At 40.8% G+C, this 18808-nt stretch overlaps 4 protein-coding genes across 4 annotated transcripts; 1 reads left to right on the top strand and 3 right to left on the bottom strand.

Moving 5' to 3' along the window:
* Window positions 1-365: 365 nt before the first annotated feature.
* LOC115042611 (cytochrome P450 2J2-like) lies at window positions 366-3772 on the bottom strand. Its single transcript, XM_029500958.1, has 9 exons — window positions 3505-3772; window positions 3003-3168; window positions 2758-2910; window positions 2518-2678; window positions 2180-2353; window positions 1952-2093; window positions 1668-1855; window positions 950-1091; window positions 366-795 (listed from the first exon to the last, which is right to left on the bottom strand). Exons 1-9 carry the CDS (start codon window positions 3691-3693, stop codon window positions 620-622), a joined length of 1491 nt encoding a protein of 496 aa, XP_029356818.1. The 5' UTR covers window positions 3694-3772; the 3' UTR covers window positions 366-619.
* Window positions 3773-4809: 1037 nt separating this feature from the next.
* On the bottom strand, window positions 4810-7752 carry LOC115041646 (cytochrome P450 2J2-like). Its single transcript, XM_029499272.1, has 9 exons — window positions 7514-7752; window positions 7229-7391; window positions 6732-6881; window positions 6489-6649; window positions 6231-6407; window positions 5923-6064; window positions 5604-5791; window positions 5363-5504; window positions 4810-5243 (listed from the first exon to the last, which is right to left on the bottom strand). Exons 1-9 carry the CDS (start codon window positions 7694-7696, stop codon window positions 5068-5070), a joined length of 1482 nt encoding a protein of 493 aa, XP_029355132.1. The 5' UTR covers window positions 7697-7752; the 3' UTR covers window positions 4810-5067.
* Window positions 7753-9603: 1851 nt separating this feature from the next.
* LOC115041644 (cytochrome P450 2J2-like) lies at window positions 9604-14669 on the top strand. The gene is made up of 9 exons (XM_029499270.1): window positions 9604-9931; window positions 11242-11404; window positions 11543-11692; window positions 11856-12016; window positions 12208-12384; window positions 12458-12596; window positions 12712-12899; window positions 13063-13204; window positions 13329-14669. Exons 1-9 carry the CDS (start codon window positions 9731-9733, stop codon window positions 13502-13504), a joined length of 1497 nt encoding a protein of 498 aa, XP_029355130.1. The 5' UTR covers window positions 9604-9730; the 3' UTR covers window positions 13505-14669.
* Window positions 14670-14675: 6 nt separating this feature from the next.
* On the bottom strand, window positions 14676-18180 carry LOC115041645 (cytochrome P450 2J6-like). Its single transcript, XM_029499271.1, has 9 exons — window positions 17913-18180; window positions 17052-17217; window positions 16801-16953; window positions 16551-16711; window positions 16263-16439; window positions 16014-16152; window positions 15710-15897; window positions 15475-15616; window positions 14676-15370 (listed from the first exon to the last, which is right to left on the bottom strand). The coding sequence occupies exons 1-9, from the start codon at window positions 18102-18104 to the stop codon at window positions 15195-15197; spliced, it is 1494 nt and encodes a 497-aa protein (XP_029355131.1). The 5' UTR covers window positions 18105-18180; the 3' UTR covers window positions 14676-15194.
* Window positions 18181-18808: the final 628 nt, after the last annotated feature.

Genomic DNA, 18808 nt, shown 5'->3' with positions numbered 1-18808 from the left:
TGTCCTTTAGAGAAAATAAGTATGATCCAAAGTAACAGCACAGAAACTTCTTCTGTGGTATGTGTGGTTTGTGTATAAATGAAGAAATGTAAGGAAGGCATGACAACTTCTCTGGAATATAAGTTTAAATTTTAAAGCCTTTGGTTTTCTTGTGAATAAATAAATAATCAACCCCCCCCACCAAGAGTCTTACATTTAGGACCAAAGATGAAGAGTATCAGTTTTGCAGTCATTTAAAATTAAAGCCAAAATTTGCATTTATTTTAAGTAACAGAGATAACTGATAACACATTTTTTGAACTTTTCAGCTGCAAAAGGAAAGAAGAGTGTTTGGATGTTTCTTGTTGGCTACATAACGGTGTTCAGTCTGAGGGTAATTCTTCCATATGCCAAATCTGATTGAGTTGAGGGAAAGCAAAAAACAGATATAGTGCACCTCTCATTACCCATTTTATGAAACATTTCCTTGTCCCCCCATCATCAGCACCAGTAATTCACATTCACACACACTATTTGCTGGGCTGGTTAAAAACATGGCTCATACTGGCTATTTGCTATATCACGTCTGTGTATAAAATGTGTATTTCTTTGGTCTACAGCAGGGGAGCGGTGGCAGCACTCAGCGGGTGTTGGCATAGACCTTAAAGGGGAAGGGTGTACGTGTGGCTCCAATGATTCCCTCTGTACTCAGCTCGGCTCCATGAAGAGTCGAAAAACAAAACTTCTGAAACAAACTGATGAAAAACAAGAACAACTCCATTCTTGCCAGGCCCTCTCCCAGACATGCACGCTTTCCTGTGAAAAACAAGCAAAACTCCCAATCTGTCTGCAATTTGATTTTTTTTTTTTTTTTTTTTTTTTTTTTTTTTTTGGTAACTGTCACCACTTTATTCTGAACACCACTCAACAATTCAAGTCTATATTTTCATATTCTGAATGTGATGTTTACCTGCAGAGAAAGGTAAAAATGCCTCCTTCCTCACAAACTTTCCCTCTGCATTTAGAAAGTGTGCGGGGTTGAAGGTGTCTGGAGTCTCCCATTCAGTCTTGTCAAACAGCACAGAGGTCAGATTGGCCATCACAGAGGTTCCCTATACAAAACAAACAAAACATTTGAGTTAACTTGCGCAGAGGAAATGTTTTTGAGGGTCTAAATGCCACAATTATAATCTACAAAGTTGGTACTAACTCTGAATTATAATGACTCAATCTCAGGCTCACAGGCTAACTTGAATTTTTAGTTTGTTTGGTGTATAATATATCTTTTTAAACGCAAATAATGGAATTTATTTGTCATGTCAGTTTTTACTTTGTTATAATAGTTTTATTGGCATTTTGGGTTTGGAATTACAAGTCAACTAAAGTTACTAAAGCAACAGTTTAAATTGTCACCACCAACTCCACGTCAGGCAGAAACGGTAAAAACAATTGTAATAGTCCAGTAATGATAGATAGTTGGAATATTTTAGTCACAGTACTTTTATTTTGGTGATACCTTTATTTTCTAGTAGGACTTTAGCAGGATTTGTACTTGTCAATAAGTATTTCTCCAGTCTATTTTTCCCTGTATTGATAGTTTAACTTTGTTAGGATCTGAATACTTCTTCCACCACTGCACATCCACTTTCTCTTGACTCCTTGCTGTTGTGCGTTTTCAGGAAATACACCTTAGGGATGAAGTAACCACCCAGCGTTGTGTCTTTGGCAGCCGCCCTGAGTCCATTAAGAGGAACAATATTTCCCATCCTCTGGATCTCATGGATCACAGCGTCAGTGTAGGGCAGGTTGGGCCTGTCAGCCATAGTGGGTGGTCGTGTCTGACCGATCACTCTGTCTATCTCTGCCTGGACTTTGCCTTGAAGATTAAATGAAAGCTTTTAATCAATCAGTTAGTCAGCTCGAACTTCCTTGGGTATATATAGATATACTTTTGTCTCATGTGAACACTCACGTTGAATATGAGGGTTCTTGATAAGGTAGATGAGGCCCCACTGCAGAGTCTTTGAAGTGGTTTCACTGCCCGCCAGGAACAGATCCAGACAACACAGAGCCAGGTTTCCCTCTTCAAAGCCGTGATCACCTCGTGTGTTCTGCTGTCAGAAAGGAAGGTCAGTGCATAAAAAATACAGTTTTTGTGCACTTTTAAAATGATCAACCAAGTCAATAATGCAAACATTACTTTCTCCTCTATCAGGAATGTGTCGATATAATCTTGTGGGTTGCTGGGGTCCAGGTTCAGCTTGTGCCTCTCTATTTCTCTCCTGATAGATGCCTCCAAAGACTTGCAGTGGCAGAAGATGCCATTGTGAGGCCCCGGCAGGCGTTTCATCAGTGCTGGGAATGCATCATATAGCTGTTTGGAAAAAAAGTGACAGTAATTCTGTTTTCAGCCACTTTCAAGAAAAGGTCTATCTTTGGATTGGAATGTTTTCTCTGATGAAAACTTTCAAATTAGAATCACAAAAAAGTCAAATCAGATCTGTATTCTTTAGCATGTGTGTTGCTCTAGTGTCTTACTAGAGCCCATATGGAGCCCTCTAGATAGGCCATCTCAGTTAGACTCTTCAGCATGCGCTGGAAGTTCTGATCGCTGTAGTCAAATCGTTTCCCAAACACTATCTGGCAGATAATGTTAGCCACAGCGTTGTTTAAGAGGGACACTGGATCGAAGGGCTCACCTGGACAAAAGAAATGTTTCAGTCTGAGTACAGTGTATTTGTGTCTTTCTATGTTGTTGTTGTTGTTACTTTAGCCAACCGTTCTCCTTCTCCATGGCCTCCTGCAGATGTCGGCACTCCTCACAGATGCCCCGTTCCATGGAGCTCCTGGCTAAGCCAAAGGTACGTAACATGGCCATGGCAAAACGTCGTTGTCTCCTCCACACCTTCCCATTACTGAAGAAAAGTCCCGCTGATAGAGAAACCAAACATGGATCAGGGCGGGCTCAGGAGGAGAAGTCGGCTACATTGATTCTTACAAAGCACCGGGTACTTGTGATTTACCTGAGTTCCCTCCATAAATTCTGTTCACCATTGAGCTGTCAGGTCGATCCACAAAATTGTCAGCTTGTGTCACTAAAGCTTCCTTCACCATCTTCCAGCCCGACACAAACACTGTTTTGTGCCTCCCCAGACGTATGCAGAACACTTTCCCATAAACATCAGCCATCTGTGGATTCATTAGCAGAGAATAAGCAGCTGATTGTTGAGCAAGTTACGGTGGCATTTAATGTCAACAGGTTTTTGACATTTCTCACACAACATGGTAGCAAAGCCTCAAACAAATTGAGACTTAAGACAAATTCATTTTAATCTTAGTTCTAAATCTTAAGAACTTATGTGAAGCAGTAATTAAAATTAAAGTAACGAAGATGTCAATGATTACTTATTTTCGCTTTTTGGACATGGTAAAAAAAATTATGTGTACTTCTCACAACAAAAAAAAAAAACTAAAACAAAACAGAAACACTGCAACATCAAAGATATCTCATTGTTGTCAGCTTACCTTGGTTAGATAAATGTGAGGCTGTTTGGCCTCAATGCTGAAGATGTTCCCCAAAAGAGGAAGAGCTAGTGGTCCTGGGGGAAAGTTTGGTGGATCCCTTTTCTTTAGGAAATACATCACCAAGAGAAGAATGGAAATAAACAGCAGAAAACCCCTCAGATTGAGCCACGGGAAGAGAAACTGCCTCATTGTGAAGTAGACGAGGAGCTGAGAAAAGTGAGGGACTGATTTGTATCACTTGTTCATCTCCAGTTAGAGTTGTGCTGGTACTCTGCTGACACATCATTTAGGTATAATGATCCATGTGTGTCAGAAATTTCTGTTGCCTCTGTTTCTGGATGGTGGGAGTTGCTGGAGCCAATCCCAGCCAATGTTGGGCGAGGGACAGAGACAGGCAGAGACAAACGATTCAGACATACAGACAATTTAGAGTCATCACTTAACCTAAACACGGACGGTGGGAGGAAACCCACGCAGGCACAGGGAGGACATGCAAACTCGACACAGATTCTCATTGTGGGGCAACAGGTCTAACCACTGTGCCACCATCATATTTTTATGCTTCAAGCGCAAACCCTCGATCTATTTCTATGACCATCAGACCAAGCACCTTTAGCAATGTTGCATTCCTAATCATTCAGCATGTGTAACTTCTTCATCAGCTAATAATGATCTTTTGAGAAAAAGATTAAAATGACACCTCTTGGTTAGATTAAATTAACTGAAATGTCAATTAAAAGTAATCTGAAAAAAAGACTATCAAAAGTTTAAAATGAGTTGCACAAAAAAAAAATTTCTTTTGACTAAAATGCTAAGACTTGTATTTAACTAAAATGTGACCAAAAAAAACTTAACTAAAAAAATAGCATATGGTGGACTAATTAAGGGTTAGGGTTAAAAAACTAATAAGACTTAAGCTAAATTGACAAAACTAACACTAACAGATATTTACTATAGATTTTTAGCTTTTGTAGGATTTGTAATTGGAATAACATTTATTATTTCAACTAATCACTGTTAAATAAAGAAGTTGATATTAAACCATACCTGTATTTTCTACACTGAGATGTCTGATTTACTTGGAGATTTATCCCTATCTGGCAGAGATGCTGAATTGTTGGGCGGATATTTTGGGTTTGAAGGATTTGATTTGTGCAAACCCTATTTTAAAGACGATTAGGTCTTAGAAATTAGCAGGATGAAGAGGACATAGTTGGAAAAAGGTATGCTAATAAAACCAATGCGTAGATAAATCACACAGGCAGCAGATCCACGTTTTTTTTTTTTTTTGTTATCCATGTCATTTATTATTGAATGAGAGATTGACCAGAGAATTGCTATCAGACATGTTGAAGCTGAATCTTAACAACATGCATATCCAGCGCTATAAATTTCAAATAAATTAAGCAAAGTTCAGAGAATTGTCTCTGTGTCAGAGTAATGTTGTGCTGTAAATCCAAGTGTAAATGTCCTCTGACCAAGGCAAAAGCTGCAAAGAACGTACTGTTTGGATTGGATTGTTCATTGATTCTTGTTTTTTGTTTTGGATGAGAACAGAGAAGTTCAGCGAGGTATGAACTGCACCCTGAACTCCTCTGGGGAATAGGTGAAGCCCAGCACCCCCTCCAAACTGGGCATTTCTCCAGGAACAGCTGAGATGGTGAAGCGCTGGAGGAGAGTTGTAAAGAAAAGGAAGAGCTCCAATCTGGCCAGGTGTTCCCCTAAACACACACGTTTACCTGGTGGGGAAACTCAGATGCTCTAGATTAACGGCTTCCTCACATATGATATATATTGATTATTAATTGTTATGGCAGTAATTATTATAATATTAATGAAATGAGAGTGTAGAACAAACCTGCTGAAAATGGCAAGAAGGCATTTTGCCTTCTGAACTGGCCGTCTGAATCCAAGAAATTCCCAGGATCGAAGGTATGTGGAGCAGCCCATTCATTCTTATCATGCAGCACAGTTGATAATATTGTCACAACAGGTGTCCCCTTTAAAAATAGAGCCATGAATGATTATATTTTTGATATAAGCAGTGCTTTCATGATTTGTTCATTTAAAATGTGATGGTTTGGTGAATAGTCCCTCACTTTGGGTATCCAGTATCCTCCCAGTGTGCTGTCTTTACTCGCCAATTTGGGGAATCCTAGCGGGACAATATTCCCCATTCTCTGGACCTCATGAATGACAGCATCAGCGTAGGGCAGGTTGGGTCTATCGGCGATGGTAGGCTGGCGAGACTGTCCAACCACTCTGTCTATTTCTGTCTGGACTCTCTCTGAGTGAAGAAACGGGGTCAGTGCATCTCATTTGCCTTTACACACACGTGCCACATGCCAGAGAAACACTGATGGCCTTTATGAGAATACTGCAGTGGTTAATTTGACTAATGAACATGAATGAGCTCACTCTGTATCTCTGGGTAATGCATCATGAATAAGAGTCCCCAGCGTAAAGTAGTTGCAGCTGTTTCTGTCCCGGCCTCAATCAAGTCAAGGGTGCAAATCAGCAGGGTTTCAATGTTGAAGCCAGCCTGAGGATCCTCTTTTTTCTGGCGGTGTCAAAAGAAAGAAATGTATTTTCTCTTAGAAGATCATTTATCGATTATTATTTATAGATGGAATTATTGTACAGTAATGTCTTTTCTTACTTTTCCCCATTCATTATGATTGTAGCAGATGAAATGTATGAAGAATTTTTTGCCAGATTTGTATTACCTTCTCCATCTCTGCCAAGAATGCATCAATATAATCACGGGGATCATCTGCATTCCAATCCTCCTGGTGTTTCTCTATTTCCTTCCTCAGGAACGACAAGATCTCATTGTAGTTGGCATGGACGGTCTGGTGAGGTCCTGGCAGGTACTTCAGCAAGCCGGGGAAAATATCATACAGCTGGTCGATGGGACAAAGTCTCCGATCAGTTATCCAGCAGCACAGTTTGTTTTATGGTAAAAGATAGAAGTTGGCCATTACCTGTGTTCTGGGAGAGCCAGCGAGCACAACAGCCTCATTATCCAACTCCAGCACTTTACGAAAGCTATGATCACTGTATTCAAAGCGATGGCCGAAGACCACAGAGCATATGATGTTACTCACTGCAGTGGTTATGGTGTAGTGGGGGTTGAAGGGTCTTCCTGATCACATAGCAAATTCAAATCACGTAATAATAAATGAAAGTGAAACAGGCACTTCAGAGGACCTTCGCTGTTTGCTGACCTTGCTCCTCTTTGAATGCTTCACAAAGAAAGTTGCTCTCCACTTCAATATGTTTTTCCAGCGACTTTTGGCCCTCTCCAAAGTAACGCAGGTGAATGTTGGCAAACTTTCTCTGTTTCTTCCAAAGGTAACCATTGCTCAATACTATGCCTGTGAAAATGTTATATCAAATTATTAACTGGCTCGGCACAGCGATTCATGCTTTGTTTACAAATTCCCAAAGGTTCACGGCACTAATTTACTTATCACATACTTTGCACAGAAGCAGCTGTCATCACCATTTACTCTCTGTTGTGCTGAATTTGGTGCAGTTTTTGTTCACGGCAACATAACACATGTTCCACATACACATCAGTCGTTGACAATTTGTCCCACACGAGTGGGCTGATTTAATCCTGATTTTTTTGTCAAATCTTTCAGTACAGCATACAATTTAAGATATTAAGAAAAGCAATTTATTGCAACACATTCTTGCTGTAATTCATTCCTCTGCTCACCGATGCCCTTGAAGATGACATGGAAAAGAGGAACGACTGGTCGGTCAACAAAGCTGTCCAGCTGATTGACAAGAGCCTCTTTGACCATCTTGTATCCTGAGATAAACACGATCCTTTCACTGCCTCTCCTCAAGCTGAACACTGGCCCATACTCCTGAGCAAGCTGTACTTAAAAACAAAATGGCCACGACAGACAGAAAATATTTGTATATACATTACATATTAAACAGTTGATGACAACGCAACTCCTTTAAAACCTACAGCTAGGGTTTGGGATGGGCTTACCTTCTCCAGTGTTTTAAAGTCAAGCCCAGTGAAGATATTTCCTAGAAAAGGCACTGGGCAGGGTCCAGGAGGGAAGCTGTGAGGCCTCCAGTTTCTTACCACATCAGTCAAAAGTAACAATAGAAAGCCTAATAAAAGCCAACTAGTGAAGTCCATACAATCAAAAATGCCTTGAAAGATCATGATGAAGAAAAAACCCAAACTGTTACCCTAATATTATTTGGCCAAGGAGTTGAGGATACTGCTGAAATGCACATGCACAGGAATGCTCTCTTATATAACACCGGTGGCCTCAAGGGACCTCTGAAGTGAAAAACAAGGGTGGATCTTGAACTCTTCCAGCCCCTTTATGGCTGTGGCATGTTAAAGAGACATGGGGTCCTCCCAATAATTTAAAGAAAATAATGGCCGTTTGTAATCCGTGAGTGAATTACATGAGTTAGCTATTGTGTGTGTGTGTGAGTTACCCAGTGCTCAGTTCAGAGATCAGCAGATGTTCAGACACTGAGCGTCAATGCTGCCACCTTATATGGGTCATCTCCGCCAGCTGATGTGCCGCTCAGACACTGAATATTAAAAGCAAAAGAGAAAATCCAGCTACATCAGATGAAATGTTTTATGCTCAAACTTAACAGTTGGTGAATAACTTTTATTTTTGCTTCGCTTCACTAACTGGTGATGACTATGTTGATAATACTGCAAATAATACTGCTGAGCAAAACTGAGGGATTCACATAACATATGATATAACACATATACACACTTGAGTACGTGCTCTCCATCTCTGTTTCTGTTTTTTCAGAACCAGTTTCTGGTCCCCACATGTCTCTGCTAGTTCATGAGGCCAGGCGGATCCTGATCCGGATCAATGAGCTGCCCGTACACCAGCAGAGAGGCTTCATCACAAATGTTAAGTGAGCTGAAATAATTCATTGATAGATCAATACATTGAACAATAGAAAGATAAGTTTCATGTTTGTTGGTGTGGGGCTGCACTTGACCAGGTTTAAAGAAACAGGATTCAAAAAGAACGGTCAACGGTCAGTGAATTTGGATCTGCCATTAAACTGGATGGGTTTGTCCCTGGACCATTCCTCCATTAAGGTCACTACAAATCATTTCAGTACTTGGTGCAGAGTCCATGTGACTAATAAACAGGTGGAGTGTGGATGAAGGTGTTGTCTCCCTGTTAGAGGGAACAGTACTGTCCAATAGGCACATAATTAGAGAGAGGACAAAGTACTTAAGCATGAAGCCGCATGCTCTTTTCTAGAAAACTGTGGTTCATTCAGACAGATATTCATTTATACGGATACACAGACACGCTAGTGTACTCCTTACTACGCGTGTTTGCGCTTTTATTTTGAAGGTCTGGTTTGTAGAAGAAGGAAATACAGTCTGGACTTTGTCAGTGGGATGTGGTCAAATACAAGCTTAGTTCACTTCTGTCTCTGCAGATCAACGCTACTTGTAATTAATAAACAACCAAGTAATAAGTACTAAGGTCATTAAATGGAGACCGTGTCCAGAGTCCTGGACTGGATAGATGGGTGGAGCGTTTAGATCTCTCTCTCTCTCTCTCTCTCTTTTTTTTTCTCTCTCTCTCTTTCTCTCTTCTCTCTCTCTCTCTCTCTCTCTTCTCTCTCTCTCTTTCTCTCGCTCTTTCTCTCTTTCCCTCTCTCTCTCTCTTTCTCTCTTTCCCCCTCTCTCCCTCCCTCTCTCTTTCTCTCTTTCCCTCTCTCTCCCTCCCTCTCTCTCTCTTTCTCTCTTTCCCTCTCTCTCTCTCTCCCTCTCTCTCTTTCTCTCTTTCCCTCTCTCTCTCCCTCTCTCTCTCTTTCTCTCTTTCCCTCTCTCTCTCCCTCTCTCTCTCTTTCTCTCTTTCCCCCTCTCTCTCTCCCTCTCTCTTTCTCTCTTTCCCTCTCTTTCTCTCTTTCCCCCTCTCTCTCTCCCTCTCTCTCTTTCTCTCTTTCCATCTCTCTCTCCCTCTCTCTCTTTCTCTCTTTCCCTCTCTCTCTCCCTCTCTCTCTCTCTCTCGCTCTGTGTGGGTCCGCTTTAATACTTTTATTTTGAAGGGCGGGTATACACACACACACACACACACTAGAGAAAAAAGGAAGCAACAAGTTGATAGCATTTTTGTGTTTCTCAGGTCAGATACAAGCTTGGTTTATTTCATATTGAATAAACCAGCCAAGTAATAAGTACTAAGTTCATCAGATGGAGGCCGTGTCCAGAGTCCTCGGCTTGGACTGGATAGATGGGTGGAGTGTTTTGATATTTCTCTTTGTTTTTCTGCTGTGTGCTGATGTTTGGAAGAACAGGGTGCCCCTGGGCTATCCTCCAGGACCGTATCCTTTACCTTTCATTGGTCACCTTCATCTCATCGATCCCAGCAGAATCCACCTGCAGTTCTCAGAGGTATGGCTGTAGTCAAATAGATCAGGAGTAACTCTTTTCATTTATCTCTTTCCTTATGTCACACAATACTCTACAATGCCTTGATATAATAATAATACAGGGTAACCAGAAATAAAAACTAAAATGAGCTACTAAAAATGATCCTCGCACCTTTTTAATGGATTTCAGTCCCCAGCTGTCATGAACCAGCTCAGTGGGGAGTTTATTATTTCCAGTGGCCTTGTTTATCACTACAGGATGTTACTGTGATTTTTCCTTCTGAAGTATTTAATTGATGATGCTGATGACGTTGTTTTTTATTTATAAAGCTACAGACTTGATGCTCAATGTGAAGTCAGGCCAGATCATCGTCAAGTCAGGGAGGAATATTTCTTGGTCAGAATTCCGAAAACCGATGATTACAATGAATAAACAGATGGCAGGTGATTAGTGGCGTTGCCTCACAGCAAGGAAGGTCTCAGTTCGATTCCTGGGGCCTTTCTGAGAGGACGTTTCTCCCTGTACCAGTGGAATGAGAAGTAAATAACCAGGCACGCTGTTTCACCCAGTTTAAACACAATCAAATATCACTTATCTTATGTAACCTGGAGGTCATGTAACTGAGACAAAGTGATTAGGTAAGAGGAAAACTCCATGTGTCAAGTTACATAATTGACAGCCATTTTACAAAATGCTTCTAAACTACTTCTAAAACTTCTAATTATACATTTACTGGTTTTGTCAGCATTCTACAACAGTGAAATAAAATGACAATTTCTAATACAGCATTTAGTTGGTATTTAGTAAGCCAGAAATGGATTCAATGATCTCACTGTAAGTTGTGCAATCATTTCAAATCAAATCAAAACATCTGGGAAACTTGAGATATTCAGCACAATAGAAATTGGGTTTGAAAATAGCGCAACGTGAAGTAATGGTCTTGTTTCCAAATCATGTCTGTTCATGTTTACAGTTACCGACCAGCAGCTTCTTTTGTGTGTCACAACCGTCAAGTCTGTGCCTTTTAGACGGTATTGTCTGAACTACCACCTGAAAGGCCATTAGGGCGCACAAAGAAACTTTGAGACGTTGAATATTGATGAGACTGCATTATTGAAATAGCTGCACTGTTAGATTACACTTGTACATTTTTTTCTGGCCTTATTCAATAAGACAGGTTGAGGAGTGACAGGAAGGAATGACGTGAACCAAAGACGAGGACCTTGTAGCGTCTTGTATTGTGTTGTTGCTCGACCCACTACATCACCGGTGCTTTGTTTATTTGTAACCACTGTCAAATACAACAAGCACATTAACTCTGTTGCATTCAGTTTGCAGAGAAATATGGAAACATTTTCAGCCTTTGCCTCTTTGGTGGAAAATGTGTCGTCATTAGTGGCTTCAAACTTGTGAGAGAAGCCCTTGTCCAAAATGGAGAGGACTACATGGATCGCCCTGTCGTCCCACTGTTTAATGATTTTGTTGGGGAAAAAGGTAGTGTCCATTTTATTTTATTATTTCTAAAACAGGACCTAGTTCATGATTAGTCCGGCCAGTAGCATCAATAAGCATGATAACATTACATTTAAGTCCAGCGACATTTGGTTTCCTGCGGTTTTGTGTCGTTAAAAGGAATTGTGATATCAAATGGTAATCAGTGGAAGCAGCAGAGGAGATTTGCTCTTCACACACTCAAAAACTTTGGTTTGGGCAAAAAGAGCTTGGAGCAGTCCATCCAACAGGAGTGCCAATATCTCACTGAGGCTGTTGCTGTTCAGCAAGGTACGAAACGCATCTGAAGCTGGAAGCTTCTTCCCAATTATTCCCAATTATTCTTCCCAATTACTTACATACTGAAATAAAAACACATGAAAGCGAAGGTGTGTATAGAGCTTTTGCTGGTATTGTATGTATTCATTTATTTATATTTTCGTTATTTTTGCAGGAGAGCCGTTTAACATCCAATTACTGTTAAACAATGCTGTGTCCAACGTCATCTGCTGCTTGGTGTTTGGGCATCGATTTGAGTACACTGACAAGCATTACAGGTCTATCCTTCAGAACTTCAATGACATAATAGCTTTACAGGGAAGTTTGGCAGTACAGGTGAGGCAAGATGCAAAAGTGTGAAATGTCTCTAACATCATAATTAACATAAACCCAAATAAATTTCACGTAGATGTAATTTCTTCACTTCTCCTGACCACAGTTAGACGCAGTAATACACATCTGTCTGTATTGACGTGGCCAACTGTTGCCTGGTCCTCAAATGAGCTGCTCTCTGTCCTGGCCTGTAGATATACAACACAGTTCCCTGGCTGATGAAGTGGCTCCCTGGACCTCACACACAGATACGAAGTCTGGTCCAGAAAGTTATTGACTTTGTTGAAATAGAGCTCAAGGAACACAAAGAAAGTCTGGATCCCTCCTCACCAAGAGACTACATCGATTCTTTCCTCATCGAAATGGGAGAGGTGAGTTTTTTATCGTTCTATTTGTATTTTTTTGTGAAATACGTCAACTGACTACAGATTTTTCTCCGAATAGAAGGAAGACGAGTATTCTGGTTTTGATTCAAGAAACTTGTCTATTTGCACCCTGGACCTGTTTGGTGCTGGAACTGAAACGACTACTACTACCATACACTGGGGACTTCTGTACATGATATACTACCCTGACATACAAGGTGTGAGCGTTTGTGTGTGCTCATCAAAGAAAAAGTGTGAAGGAGATGTTGCACATTATTTCCCCCTCAGTTGTGAATGCAGTTTCACATTGTCTCCTGTTTTCACTGAGTGCAGAGAGAGTGCAGGCTGAGATAGACACTGTGGTTGGTTCATCCAGACAGCCCTCTGTGTCTGACAGAGATCACATGCCTTACACTAACGCAGTCATCCATGAGATCCAGAGAATGGCTGACATCATCCCTCTCAATTTGCCCCATATAACAAATAAGGATACCACACTCAACAAGTACACGATTCCAAAGGTACAAGGTGTTTTAGAAAGACCTGCTTCATGTTGATATTTTGCTTATTGCTTGTTTGGACATTGGTTTTTCTTTTCAAGCTTGTGCATTTTTTGGAATTTTTTGAAAGCAAAACAACATGTCAGTTTCATGTATGCCGATAAATGAATGTTACATTTTCCAGGGCACCATCATCATAGCCACACTGCACTCGGTCCTCAGGGATGAGTCAGTGTGGGAAACTCCTCACTCCTTCAACCCTCAACACTTTTTGGATCAGGAGGGTAAATTCAGGAAGAGAGAGGCTTTCCTTCCCTTTTCAGCAGGTCAGTCAGAATTTACAACACTCTGAAACTCACTATATGTCATTTCAACCAAGATAGATCAGATGTCTTCCATTTGGTAAGACAGTTGAGATTCAGGCTTTTCTGCTGTTTTGTGTATTCTCAGGTAAGCGTGTGTGTCTTGGGGAACAGCTGGCGAGGATGGAGCTATTCCTTTTTTTTACCTCCCTCCTTCAGAGGTTTTCCTTCTCGCCAGCTTCTGGACAGCAGCTCACTCTGGAAGCCAAACTTGGGGCGCTGCGCAGTCCCAGACCTTATTGCCTTTGTGCTGTACCAAGATAACTTTCATATATTGTAATGCAGAAATCATCTGTGTTTATATCTGAAGTAGAGATTTAAACTTTCCAGTTCAAAAAGAAAGTCACAGGCAGCTAAATAAGTATTACTGATGTTTTTCTCATGCCCACGTTCAGCTTCCCTCCGTGTTCACAGGTTGGTTTCTGTCTGCGGTTTGGTAGGAATTAAAACACTTGATGAGACAATTTCATGTCAGCTGGCTGAGTGCCATTTTTCAGCTTCACAGACTGTGAATTTATTTATGTGCAGTCAGCAGGATCACCAGGTTTTGTTTTTTTTGTCATTGAAGTTTGTTTGATGGAAATCAGTAAGTATTCTGCTGTGTTCATTGGCCTCATCAGTTTTTTTCTGTCATCCATCAACAACCAGCTTCTATCACTTCATGTATAAACACTTGCATCTTTTGCTGACATCCTGAATATTATATGACAGTTCTGAAAATGAGCAAAACTCCAGCTTGAGGTCTCACAAACAAAATCAACAGGTTTTTCAAATTTCTAATTTAATTACATTATGACAAATTACAACATTTTATGGACTTCCTTATGCTTGATGGTCTGTAGAACTCATATGAATCAGTGATTGTAAAATAAAGTAGAGTTGTCAGAGACTTTTTGGCTTCAATGTTTAAGACGTTCCCCAAAAGAGGAAGAGCTAGTGGTCCTGGGGGAAAGTTTGGTGGATCCCTTTTCTTTAGGAAATACATCACCAAGAGAAGAATGGAAATAAACAGCAGAAAACCCCTCAGATTGAGCCACGGGAAGAGAAACTGCCTCTTTGTGAAGCAGACGAGGAGCTGAGAAAAGTGAGGGACTGATTTGTATCACTTGTTCATCTCCAGTTAAAGTTGGGCTGGTACTGTGTGTGTGTGTATTGCCCCTGTTTAGCAAAGATTACAAAATAAATCCTTAACATAAATATAACACGTGCTGGATGTATTGAAAACTTGCAATCAAAGGCTAAATTGTTCGCAGAAAAGCCATTCTTCCAAGTCAATCTAGCAATTCACAAAAAGTAAATCTGTATCACTTTTAGGCAGCAAGTTCAATATAAAGAATTATGTAGAATGTGTTTGAATTCATGGTTTGTGTTTTGTTGAATTTAAAACACAATCAGCAACCTTACTCACAACTGCAAACAATACAATGCCACTTGGTGCTGCTTCATGATGTTATTTATTCATTTATTTAATCTATAAATCCTTGAAATATGCTTTTAAAAAAATGAAAGTGATTTTTTTTTTTTTTTATTAACAGGGTTCAAGTTCATATGTTGTTTAATATCACAATCCTTGTGAAAACCCAGAGTGCCAAAGAAAGACAATACACATTATGTTTTGATCATTTAAAGTAGATTTGACAGCATATTGAAACATGTATACACATCACTGTTAAGAGGTCACCACCTTAAATGGGAAACCAGCTCTACTAAATGACTGACTTTGTTATGATGACACAAAACAACACATGGCTCATATACAACACATAAATCCAACCCTAATTCATGAGTCAGCATCAGTCGCTTTCAGATTAGGCTTTAACTAAAGGTTTATAGAGGATGTGTTTCATTGCTATAAAGCACTAAAATCTCCAATAACTGTATCACACAGAATTAAATGTACATTAAGGTGACAACATCGTTTAAAAGGAAAATGGATCCTTGGGATTTGCGGAGTTCAGCGAGCCTTGGCACAAACCTTGAATGGGCGCGGCACTCGTGTTGTTCCAGCGATTGCATCGGTTGTCATCTCTTCTCCGTCAGGAGCAGAGAAAGAGAACTTCTGTAGTAAACCCACCAAAAACAGGAACAGCTCCATCTTGGCCAAGCCTTCTCCAAGGCATACACGCTTCCCTGAAGTGTCCACAATGCCACACACATAAATAAAGGTAAGCGTACGGGAGGAGATGTAAATTGTGGTTCAGGTTATGTTGGTGACTGGGCTGAAGGTGGATTACCTGCAGAGAACGGCAGGTGAGCTTCCTTCTTCACAAACTTCCCTTCAGCGTTCAGGAAGTGTTGCGGGTTGAAGGTATGTGGAGTCGCCCATTCATTTTTGTCAAACAGCACAGAGGTCAGGAAGGGCATGACAGCCGTACCCTAAAAAAACAAGAACACCGACCTCTAAGGCTTTCTCTCCCCAAGAAACATATAATCCTGTTAAGACATTGAATTACTGTGATCTAGATGCACCTTGGGGATGAAGTAACCACCCAATGTTGTGTCTTTGTCAGCCATCCTTAATCCGTTGAGAGGAACAATATTTCCCATCCTCTGGATCTCGTGGGTAACGGCATCAGTGTAAGGCAGGCTGGTTCTGTCAGCCATAGCAGGCGGGCGGGTCTGTCCGATGACTCTGTCTATCTCTGCTTGGACTTTTTCTAGATAGATCAAAATATTGATTGATTTCAGTTTACACAAACTGGATATCAATTTTAAATTGCATTGGATGACTTGTCGTGTAACGACCCTACAGTTATGTGGTCAAGCGGCTTACCCTGGATGTCAGGGTTCTTGATGAGGTAAATCAAAGCCCATTGTAAAGTGGTGCTGGTTGTCTCTGTTCCAGCCAGGAACAGATCCAAAGAGCACAGAGCTAAGTTAGTCTCAGTGAAGCCCAGGTCAGAATTTTTATGCTGTCCACAGAAGCAGATGAGGATGAAATAACGAATGAATTAGAGAATTGGACAGAGAGTGCGATGATTGTAAAGTGCTGTGCGAGCGTGTGATGCATTCTCTCACATACATTCTCCATTTCAATGAGGAACGCGTCGATGTAGTCACGAGGATTTGTGTGGTCCAGGTCCTCCTTGTGCCTCTTTACTTCCTGACTGATGAAGTCTTGAATGCGCTCAAAGTCGCTGAATAATTTGTTGTGAGGACCTGGCAAGTACTTCATCACTCTAGGGAACGACTCATACAGCTGGTCAGCGCACAATAGCAGACATAAGGAAGTTTAGTTCAAATGTTGACCTCGCTAACCCACAAATCCCACCAGAGGACAGCGATTGAATTAGACAGCTTGTTGACTTACTTGAGCCCAAACGGAGCCCTCTTTTTGGAGAACATCGTTCAGATTCTTCAGAATGGTCAGGAAGTGGTTGTCATTGTAGTCAAAACGTTTCCCCATCACCAGCTGGCAAATGATATTGGACACAGAGTTGCCGAAGAGGCGTGCTGTGCTGAAAGGTCGACCTGGTGGAAAGGAGTCCACTGTCAGAAAAAATCGATTTTAACAAGGAGCTTTTGCTGCTACTTGAGTATGACTACTCAATTAAAACCACCTTTCTCATTCTCCATCTCCTCCTGCAGGTATTGAAGCTCCCTGCAGATACACTGCTCCATCTTGTTTTTGCCCAGGCCAAAATTACGTAAGGTAGACAAGGCGAATCGGCGCTGTCTCTTCCATGTTTCACCGTTACTCATGAAGAGGCCATCTGCATTAAAAAAAAAAAAAAAAAAACATGCATAGGAAAAAGGGTCAGTTGTGGTCACTAATTTCTAAGCTGCTTGGAAAAGAGCTGTTTTTTTACACCTGAGGTTCCCGCGTAGAATCTGTCACTGACTGCACTGTATGGTCGATCGACAAAGTTGTCAGCTTGTGTCACGAGAGCTTGCTTCACCATCTCATACCCACAAACAAACACCATCTTGTCGCTGCCAAAACGGAGGCTGAACACATTCCCATAGATTTCAGCCAGCTGCGGACATGAAAACACAGGTGAACCACAAAACACTGCCTCATTTTCTTACTTTTTAAATTGTTGGGAAAACAAAGCTGCAGCCGCAAAGCGATCACTGAGCGGGATACCAGGTTTACTTAGAGTTATCACTTTAGTTTATATTTCCTATTTGACCCCCTGATATCAGTATCTGCCATTTATTTGACACTTTTTAGCATTTTATTTTCTGTGGGGGGGGGGTTTAGTGATTTCAAAACTCTCTCTGCGGTTTTCTCAGGTTTTAATGGCTTCAGCAGACCGTGACGTGCAGCACTAACTGGAGCTGTTGGCAGCTGAGCGTGAAGCAGGGACATGGGTCAGTGCCTCTGCTGTAGCTCTGAGGTCATGGTCCCCAGCTGGCAAACGGCCAATTAAGACAGAGTTGCCTGAGAGAGTTTAAATATGTTTTTTTCACATCGGGCTTTCCCAACATGAATGTCAGGCTGTAGGACCAGGAAGGCACATCGCAAAACATTTGGAAAGTGTGAAGTTGAGTTTGGATTTCAGCCTGCTGATCAAATGGGAGTTATATAACCATCAGGCAGTCAGTCACACCCATAGTTGAAGTACATACATTAACACAACAAGACTGAAACATTCTCAGAAGTGATATGACTGATTTTTACCACTTAAAACACTTGTGAGGTGACATCGCCTGTGTATTAAAACTGTACCTTGGAAAAATAGACGTCTTGCTTTTCACTGTCCACATTGAATATATTTCCCACAAACGGCAGCGCAAAAGGTCCTGGAGGATAATTTGGTGGATTCCTGTTTTTCAGGTAGTCTGCTATAAGAAGGAAAATAAGCATGAAGAGAAAAAGACCTTTGAGGTCAAGACTGAGAAAAAAATTATAAAGCCACATTGTTGAACCACCAGCCGGAGTTCCCGCTTCTACCGTTCACTTGCACTGCGGTTCCAAACAAAAGAACACTGGACAGGTTGTCAGGAGAACAAAAAGGAAAAAAAGAGGCGTGTAAACGTGCTTGCAACGTAACAGTTATATAACCAGCTGTAGGTATATCTCAAAGTGCAGTGGGAATAAAAGACAAAAACATGTATATCAATCTATCTGCAATGTTTATCTATCTGGGTCACAAGTGGTTTGGAGGCGATTCCAGCTGACGCCAGGCAAATGTGGTTTAAGGTCTCTTGAAAATTTGAAGATTATTCAAAATAAGAGGAATACCAAACAATATTGCATAATTTTCAGTGCAGTAATATCCAGGGTTGTCAGTCAGTTTACATTTTCATAATATTATGTGTCACAGAATTACAATATTTAATGAATGAATTCAAAATACAACATAAGATATATAGATTTGTGTGTGTGTGTGTGTGTTCCAGATACATAAAAGTTATTTGAAATGGATTAAATGGATAAAAATGAGATCGAGGATATTTTCTGTAATTGTTTCACTTATTCTTTTGCCTTCCTCTGCAGTCATTGGCCAAGGCTTTAAATTAAATCACCACAAACAAAATCAATGAGGCAAATTCTAAACTTACACACAAATCAACACAATCAGAAAGAGACAGATACTTCAAACTATCCAAGATGCAACATCA

Source organism: Echeneis naucrates, chromosome 4 (genome assembly GCF_900963305.1).
Source record: "Echeneis naucrates chromosome 4, fEcheNa1.1, whole genome shotgun sequence".
NCBI lineage: Eukaryota > Metazoa > Chordata > Actinopteri > Carangiformes > Echeneidae > Echeneis > Echeneis naucrates.
The sequence above is the reverse complement of the archived record's forward strand: the minus strand, read 5'-3'. Positions and strand labels throughout refer to the sequence as shown.

What these genes read in the sequence shown, in the direction of transcription:
- LOC115042611 (XM_029500958.1), bottom strand. Translation starts at nt 3,693, where the DNA reads ATGAGGCAGTTTCTCTTCCCGTGGCTCAATCTGAGGGGTTTTCTGCTG. An exon ending in GGCCATGGAGAAGGAGAACG is followed by an intron (nt 2,679 to 2,757) that starts GTTGGCTAAAGT and finishes TCTTTTGTCCAG; the next exon opens with GTGAGCCCTTCGATCCAGTG. An exon ending in CAAGAACCCTCATATTCAAC is followed by an intron (nt 1,856 to 1,951) that starts GTGAGTGTTCAC and finishes TTAATCTTCAAG; the next exon opens with GCAAAGTCCAGGCAGAGATA.
- LOC115041646 (XM_029499272.1), bottom strand. Translation starts at nt 7,696, where the DNA reads ATGATCTTTCAAGGCATTTTTGATTGTATGGACTTCACTAGTTGGCTT. An exon ending in CTGGCTCTCCCAGAACACAG is followed by an intron (nt 6,408 to 6,488) that starts GTAATGGCCAAC and finishes CCCATCGACCAG; the next exon opens with CTGTATGATATTTTCCCCGG. An exon ending in GCATTACCCAGAGATACAGA is followed by an intron (nt 5,792 to 5,922) that starts GTGAGCTCATTC and finishes TTCTTCACTCAG; the next exon opens with AGAGAGTCCAGACAGAAATA.
- LOC115041644 (XM_029499270.1), top strand. Translation starts at nt 9,731, where the DNA reads ATGGAGGCCGTGTCCAGAGTCCTCGGCTTGGACTGGATAGATGGGTGG. An exon ending in GGCTGTTGCTGTTCAGCAAG is followed by an intron (nt 11,693 to 11,855) that starts GTACGAAACGCA and finishes TTATTTTTGCAG; the next exon opens with GAGAGCCGTTTAACATCCAA. An exon ending in AGGGAAGTTTGGCAGTACAG is followed by an intron (nt 12,017 to 12,207) that starts GTGAGGCAAGAT and finishes CCTGGCCTGTAG; the next exon opens with ATATACAACACAGTTCCCTG.
- LOC115041645 (XM_029499271.1), bottom strand. Translation starts at nt 18,104, where the DNA reads ATGTGGCTTTATAATTTTTTTCTCAGTCTTGACCTCAAAGGTCTTTTT. An exon ending in TCCTCATTGAAATGGAGAAT is followed by an intron (nt 16,153 to 16,262) that starts GTATGTGAGAGA and finishes TTCTGTGGACAG; the next exon opens with CATAAAAATTCTGACCTGGG. An exon ending in GTGGTTACTTCATCCCCAAG is followed by an intron (nt 15,617 to 15,709) that starts GTGCATCTAGAT and finishes TTGTTTTTTTAG; the next exon opens with GGTACGGCTGTCATGCCCTT.